The 7,500-nt window shown below is 45.2% G+C and overlaps 1 protein-coding gene across 2 annotated transcripts in view; it reads left to right on the plus strand.

Annotated features, from left to right (window-relative positions):
- afap1 (actin filament associated protein 1) overlaps positions 1 to 7,500 on the plus strand; it is a 106,013-nt gene that overhangs the window by 69,892 nt on the left and 28,621 nt on the right. Inside the window, exons 8-9 of one of the 2 annotated variants that reach the window (XM_084043714.1) lie at positions 256 to 334; positions 7,423 to 7,500. The exon at positions 7,423 to 7,500 is cut by the window's right edge and continues 75 nt beyond it. In XM_084043714.1, the coding sequence (XP_083899840.1) occupies positions 256 to 334; positions 7,423 to 7,500 (157 nt within the window). Of the gene's footprint in view, positions 1 to 252; positions 335 to 7,422 lie in introns of both variants that reach the window. The other variant, XM_084043713.1, reaches the window with a different exon arrangement.

Here is a 7,500-nt window from a genome sequence, read left to right on the forward strand (position 1 = left end):
TAAGATGGTGTAGATGCTCTTAAGCAGTGCAATACAGTAGGGTTCATAAGTGTGTCTGTACCTCATTTTGTCCAAATAAAGGTTTATTTTAGGGATGCACGCACCATGTAGACATGTTGACCGTTTACCGATTAATGTTGTGTTCAGTACCGATATTGCATTTTTAAGACCATGTGATTCCATGTGTACACTCTCAGAGTTATTGGGGTGTTAATGTAACCTCTCCTCTGTCTCTGTCTCTCTCTCCCTCAGAAGGTGTCGAGCGAGAGGCCGAGTTCCGATGGAGAGGTGCCCCACGAGAACGGACACACACACACCGACTGCAAGGACCAAGGTGAGGTGCCGCCGTGTCCCCCCTGGTTGTGTGTGTGTGTGTGTGTGTGTGTGTGTGTGTGTGTGTGTGTGTGTGTGTGTGTGTGTGTGTGTGTGTGTGTGTGTGTGTGTGTGTGTGTGTGTGTGTGTGTGTGTGTGTGTGTGTGTGTGTGTGTGTGCGTGCGTGCGTGCGTGCGTGCGTGCGTGCGTGTTTCTTGAGTGTACATTCCTCAGCGTTACTTAAACCTTCAAACCACAGCTTCCTGGGGCTGAGCACCACCATACATTCAGTGTTGTAACCAGTTAAGCCCTATTATGCTGTTCTTCGTTGTGCGGCAAAGAGTAATAGCTGAGCCACACATGCTCACAACCCATCGCATTGCGATACGTTGTGAGGGTGTCGAATGCAAATATCTGGAGAATGAAGATGTTCAACAGGCACTGATGTCAGACACAACACCGATTTGCACATGTGGCCCCTGATACGCTAAGAACCTAAGTTCAGCCCAGTGACGCTCCTACATCATCAACTCCAGCTTTCTGAGAAAAGGGCTAAAACTCCTGTGGATAGAATGCAAGCTTTAAGGCATTGGTTCTCAAAGTGGGGTCCGGGGACCCCCAGGGGTCCTTGAGGGAGTTCCAGGGGGTCCCCAGCGAAATGATGGATAGGAACCAAATGGACCCTTATGGGTCCTTAACTCTGAGAGTGTACAAATGGAACCAAATGGACCCTAACGGGTCCATTTGGTTCCATTTGTACACTCTCAGAGTTACATTAACATTGATTTTATAATATAAATTGGGGTCCCAGAGATAGAAATTCCATTAAATGGGGTGCGTAGTCTAATGCACGTCAAACTGGGGGTCCTTGAAATTAAAATGGTTGAGAATCACTGCTAGAGCCGTAAAAATCTTCTCTTATCGGGGGTCCCTGGCATATCTTTTCAAATGGGGGTCTGCGGGCTAATAAGTGTCAAGTTGGGGGTCCCTGGCATGAAAACGTTTGAGAACCACTGCTTTAAGGGACCGAAAACCCACTGAGCACAGAACAGGCAAGACCAGGCAAAGTGACACAGAGGAAATAACCAGGCAACGACGTGCCCAATGCCGCCAGCAGGATGCTGTAACGTCGGCCCGCTGAGACTGGAGGAGGACACACAGCAGCGTCTTGCCAAAGCTGCAAGTCATACGGCTGAGACACCTCTAGTTTAGAAGATTTGCCCAAAAATAGGGACGCCAAGATTAAAGTGTATTAAAATATATATTTTTTATCAATTACTCACCTCATGAAGCCTTGAATTCATGGAGATCTTTTAGTTTTTGTCGCATTCCTAAGCCAATAATTTGATGATCAGTCTCTTTGAGTCTCCTACCAGACTTTGACTCTGAATTCAAAGGTTCATGGGGTGTGTAATTGATAGAAAATAATTATTTTTTTGGGTGAACTACTCCTTTAATGTGGTAAAAAAAAAAGAAAGATAGAACAGAACAACACACTTTGGGTGGGAAAAATTATATTAACTTCCAAAAGGCTTTAACTTGATTAGTGGTGAGCCTTTGAACACAATAAGTAATGGCTAATTACTTATAGAGACTTCGAGAGAGTGTTAGAATGAGATCTTTTGTGATTAGCCTGGGAAACAAAGTATTGTACTAAATGTCCTTAACGCCTGGCTGTAAATCCCTTGCTTTGAGCTCTCAGATCCCTGATGATGACAATGCTGGGGGTCCCCATCCCTGAGGACTGTGACAAGGACCCCCAGACAGCAATATAACAATCACAAAAGGATGGATTTATTATTGAATTAATGTGTTTATTCAGTGTTTATTTCTAATGGACGTACTATTTCCCCATTTTGCGGCTGTAGGTGCCAAAACTCACAGATCGAAAATCTGAGATTGTTTATAGTTTGCTTGCACAGCGAAGTTCAACATGGGATGTGCGTGCACGTGTGTGTGCATGCGTGCGTGCGTGCAAACATTAACCCTAGCGTCCCAATTCTGGGCACGTCATAGTAGGCGAACATTCGGCGAAACTAGGCAAGAGTAACGCAAAAAGTAGCAGATCTACAAGTTCACAACACGTTGCAATGCAAGCTAGTAGATGTGCTATTTTCGTTGAAGAGATTTGATGTAGAGGGATGACGGCTAAGTATACTGTATAGGGCTGACGTGGTTCATTTGAGCTATCAGCGCCGATACGTTCACCGTGACCCGACCTAATTTTCTTTTTCATTTTCACTTTGACCTCTTTATTTTGGGGAAAAGTGTGGAAAACTTTCATTTATGATTTGGATGTTTTAGTTTTTCTTTAGTTTTTTTATCCAGTGTTGTGACTAACATAAATCTCCCTTGGGGGCTTGTAAACGTCAGCGCCAATGTTTTTTTTTTTTTTGGCGCAGTCGGCACCATAACTTGTGATTGCGTAATAATAATATCTACAGTATGACACTGTGGTGAATGCAGTAATAGGCGCTCACGCAAGTCAGCCAAGCGACGTGCATGCCAGATAAGGAGTCATCTCGAAATAAGTGCATTTTTCACTTCTTACAGCACGTTGCCCAATATGAATCCTTTACCCAAATCGTATTTCATTTTCACGAGGCTGTCTCGTGCGGTAACGTCCATGGCTGTTAACCAAGAGAGATCAATCAAGAGAGATCACCAGTTGACGAGGGCTGGTGGTGCTCTATCGGTTTGAAATGGTAATGGTAAATGGTGCATTTATATAGCGCCTTTATCCAAAGCATTACATTCACACACACACATTCACACACCGACAGTGGTGCAAAGTACATGTACTCAAGTACTGTACTTAAGTACAATTTTGAGGTATTTTTTGCTTTACTGGAGTATTTCCAATTTTCAGTACTTTTACTTCTACTCCACTACATCTCAGAGGTAAATATTGTATATAATATTATATTATAAACCCTACATTAATCACTTTAGCCCTATTTTATACATAGGCTATTTGAAAATAGCAGATCTACAAGCTCGCGATGCGACGCGTTGTGAGCTTGTAGATCTGCTATTTTCAAACATTTTAGTACTTTTACTTTTGGTACTTTAAGTACATTTTGATACCAATACCTTTGTACTTTTAGTCAAGTCAATTTTGAAATCTGGACTTTTACTTGGAACGGAGTATTTCTATATTGCAATATTGATACTTTTACTTAACTCAAATATCCGAGTACTTTTTGCCACCACTACACACCGACGGCGGAGGAAACCGTGCAAGCTCAGTTAGGGGTTCAGTGTCTTGCTCAAGGACACTTCGACACTAACTGCTCAAACTGGGAGCCTTCCGTTTCTCAAGCGGCCGCTCTACCTTGATCTATTCTTGATGAATTGAATATTGAATACACATGCACCACAATTGAAACAAAAAGTATTCAATCAATCAATCAATCAAACCTCCTGGTAGGTAGGTGGTCTCCCAGCTCTTCCATTGAGACACAACAAGCTCTCAGCGCGTCACTTTGTGCCGTGCTGCGAGCTTGTAAATCTGATATTTTTAAACATTTTGGAAAGATCTTGAAAGTGTTGAATAATTCTTCAACACAAATCTTCTCCTCTTCCCTAATCTCTCAAGAACAGATTCTGCCCTGCGGTGGAATCTGTCGGGGAGGTTCGTCATAACGTGTGCGCATTGGCTACAAGTGGGCGTGCCTTCAGATCAGGAAGCAGGCCGCGCTTTACCCAATCAAATGTTGTGGGCGGGATTCACATGTCCATCCACCCTTCCCCCCTCGAAACTAGCCGAAACTAATTTAACAATAGCGTCCTCGGAGCGGACAAAACCACGGAAAGATATTCACATTTTAAACGACTCTTTCATTATAGAAACAAATGGGCTTATAACCAAAACCATCCATGTTCTCTGGGAGAAGTGGTGTTAGTGTTCCGTGTAGAAATATTGTTTGTGGGAATGAAAACATAGTCGCACCAACCGGAAGTGATGCTTTTCAGACATGAAACCCCGGTTTCCCTGCGCACTGGTGTTCCATTTGCCTCCGGCCAGACCCCACAGACAATATCACAAACAGCAGAGGTCGCTGTTTTTCATTTTCTGTTGGGTCTGGCTACGCGAGACTAGGGGGTCCCTGACTCAAAACATTTTCAGATGGGTGGTCTTTGGCCAAACACACATCATTTTGGCCGAAGTACTGATTTAGAAGGCATTGTGTAGAATCGGCCTCAGGTCTTAATGGGTTAAAAAGTGTCCTCCTCAGATTTTTTTCAGAAATCTTCCTCATCTTTTTAAAGTGACGTCATCTGCTTTCATCTGCTTTCCACCTCCACACTACAGTCCACCAGGCAGGGTTCTCTCTCTCCGTCTGATACCAGCGAGCGCAAACGCCTCCGATTTCTGGAGGAAGAACTCTTTTTAAAGCCTAATCAGACACATTCCTTCCATGGTTGGTAAGGCCGAGCGACTGTGATTCAGTGGAATCAAATTAACCTGATCGCAGGATTTTCTCTCCTCTCTTCTGAGGGGCACCCCGCCCCCCGAAAATAATAATAATACCCCCTTTAAAAAACTGAAGCGCTTTCACATCTGTGTGTCTGGTTTCCACCTTAGGCCCTTAGAGTTGTGTGTGTGTGTGTGTGTGTGTGTGTGTGTGTGTGTGTGTGTGTGTGTGTGTGTGTGTGTGTGTGTGTGTGTGTGTGTGTGTGTGTGTGTGTGTGTGTGTGTGTGTGTGTGTGTGTGTGCGCGCGCGTGCGTGTGCACGTGTGTGTGTGTGTCGCGAGGGAAACCGTATAGCAGAAATTGAGTGCAGATGGCTCCACATTGAATTAGGGCTCGTCGCTGCGCTGGTTGTCATGTCATGCCATCTGTGAGTGTGTGTGTGTGTGTGTGTTTGTGTGCAGGCATAGTCTGACACAGATACTCAGATACTGAAGTGTGTACTTGTGTGCACGCAAGCACACTTTTGGGTGTGTGTGTGTGTGTGTGTGTGTGTGTGTGTGTGCGCGTGTGTGTGTGTCTGCGGAATCATTCCAGACACTTGAGTTTTAGCTGTCTTGGTCTAATGACATCAGTGAAGGGGAATGTTTTTTCACCCCTGCTTTCGAAACTCCCTCCTTCAAGCTGTCTCCTCTCCTCTCCGCTGTCTCCTCTCCTCTCCTCTCCTCTCCTCTCCTCTCCTCTCCTCTCCTCTCCTCTCCTCTCCTCTCCTCTCCTCCTTCACACACGCATGCCGTGATTTCAAATGAAAAGTACAGAGTGTCTTCTCCTCCAGTGCTGGTCGGGTGATACTGTATATACTGTATGTGTTCCACTCGGACCAGCGCCAGTCGCGTTGATTTTTTCAGGCATGCTCTCGGGGGCATATAATTTGTGTGTTTTCATTTTCATTTCATTCTCTTTGTGTGTGTGTGTGTGTGTGTGTGTGTGTGTGTGTGTGTGTGTGTGTGTGTGTGTGTGTGTGTGTGTGTGTGTGTGTGTGTGTGTGTGTATTACTATACTTGCGAGGACCAAGTATAGTAGAATTTGAAGAAATATACATTGTGAGGACCGTTTTCCTAGTCCTCACAAGACAAATGGTTGTTTTATAGTTTAAAAAAAAGTGTTTTAGAGATACGTTTACAATTAGATAAACATTCAGGTCAGGATTAGACATTTAGGTGTCTTAGAGGCTAGGTTTAGGGATTGGAATTAGAGTTCAACATGATGTATACTTAGTTGCGCGCCAGTGTCACCGAAAAATAGCTGATCTATAAGCCCACAACGCGTCGCAGCGCAACGCGTTGTGGGCTTGTAGATCTGATGTTTTTCGGCTTTAGGCTTACGGTTAAAAATGGCAATTATTATTTTTAAATGGAATTCATAACATGGCTGTCCTAAAGTGTTGATGTCCTCACATGTATAGTAATACAAACGTGTATGTGTGTGCATGTGTGTGTGTGTGTGTGTGTGTGTGTGTGTGTGTGTGTGTGTGTGTGTGTGTGTGTGTGTGTGTGTGTGTGTGTGTGTGTACACACAGATATAATTCATAGCGCTTGTCCACAGGCTGCATGACTTTGGCATTCTTCATTGTCCAAGCCCCCAACCCCCTTCCTTCTGGCTTCCTTTATTGTGTGCTTTCTTTCTCTCTGTTTCTCTGTCTCTGTATCTTTTTTGTGTGTGTGTCTCTCTCACACACACACACACACACACACACACACACACACACACACACACACACACACACACACACACACACACACACACACACACTGCAGACCACACTGTCTAAACAAAATTCAGAGACTAGCTATTTTCCTCAGACAGAGGAGACAGGCAGACAGGCATCTCAGTCGGTGCGCGCCATATGACGTACAATGTGCACCGTCTTCCCATCGGTCAGAAAGTAGGGCAGCTCTCCTTGTTACCGGAGGGGTTTTGGGGGGGGGGGACGGATTCAGCCACAAAGAGCTTTTTGAAGCCACAAGGGAGCCGCTCAAAATGACTCTGAACCCATGTGTGTTTACAGAGACTTCATGAGGGGGGATTCCTTCTGTTCCCTTGTTGCTGTTGTTGTTGGTGGTGGTGGGTTTTTTGGTCTTGTTCTTTCTTTCTGTTCCGTTCTCTTATTTTAGCTGCATTATGTCCTCCTCTCCACTCAGTGGCTCTGAACGGGGCAGCCATCTAGAACAGGTTTTGTCTGGATCTCTGTATGTCTGTCTGCGTCTATCTCCGTCCCCGCCAAAGTAGCTCAATCACAAATAATCGCACAGCTCCACTACTACAGCAGTCACAGTCCCCTCAAAGGTTGACCAATCACATCAAACCATAACGTCTCCAGCGACGCTGCTAGGCTGTTCACAGTCCCTGCAAAAGAGGACCAATCACAGCGAACCACATAGCTCAGCTGACGTTGCTGTACGCCAATCACGGCTTGCCTCACTCGTCTATGTGCGTACCGCCGCCGCGAAACGCAGGTTCAGGCTGTTGGACTGTTGTGGACGTTGGCGCACAAAGCTCACCTTAAGCAAGTCATCAGTGCTTTGTTCACGAACCGCAAACCTAGTAGTAACTTCAGCAGCCACACCATTATTAGATGCTGTCTTGCTTTTCCTTTCTTTTTTTCTCATCTCGTCCTCTCGTCTCGTCTCTTTCAGGAAAGGGGAAGAAGAGCTCCGAGTCGAAGCAGAAGAGCAGCACGGTGGGCAAGGGAGCGGGGAAGAAGATCACCAAGA

This window comes from Gymnoscopelus microlampas, assembly GCF_963454915.1.
Source record: "Gymnoscopelus microlampas genome assembly, chromosome: 19".
NCBI lineage: Eukaryota > Metazoa > Chordata > Actinopteri > Myctophiformes > Myctophidae > Gymnoscopelus > Gymnoscopelus microlampas.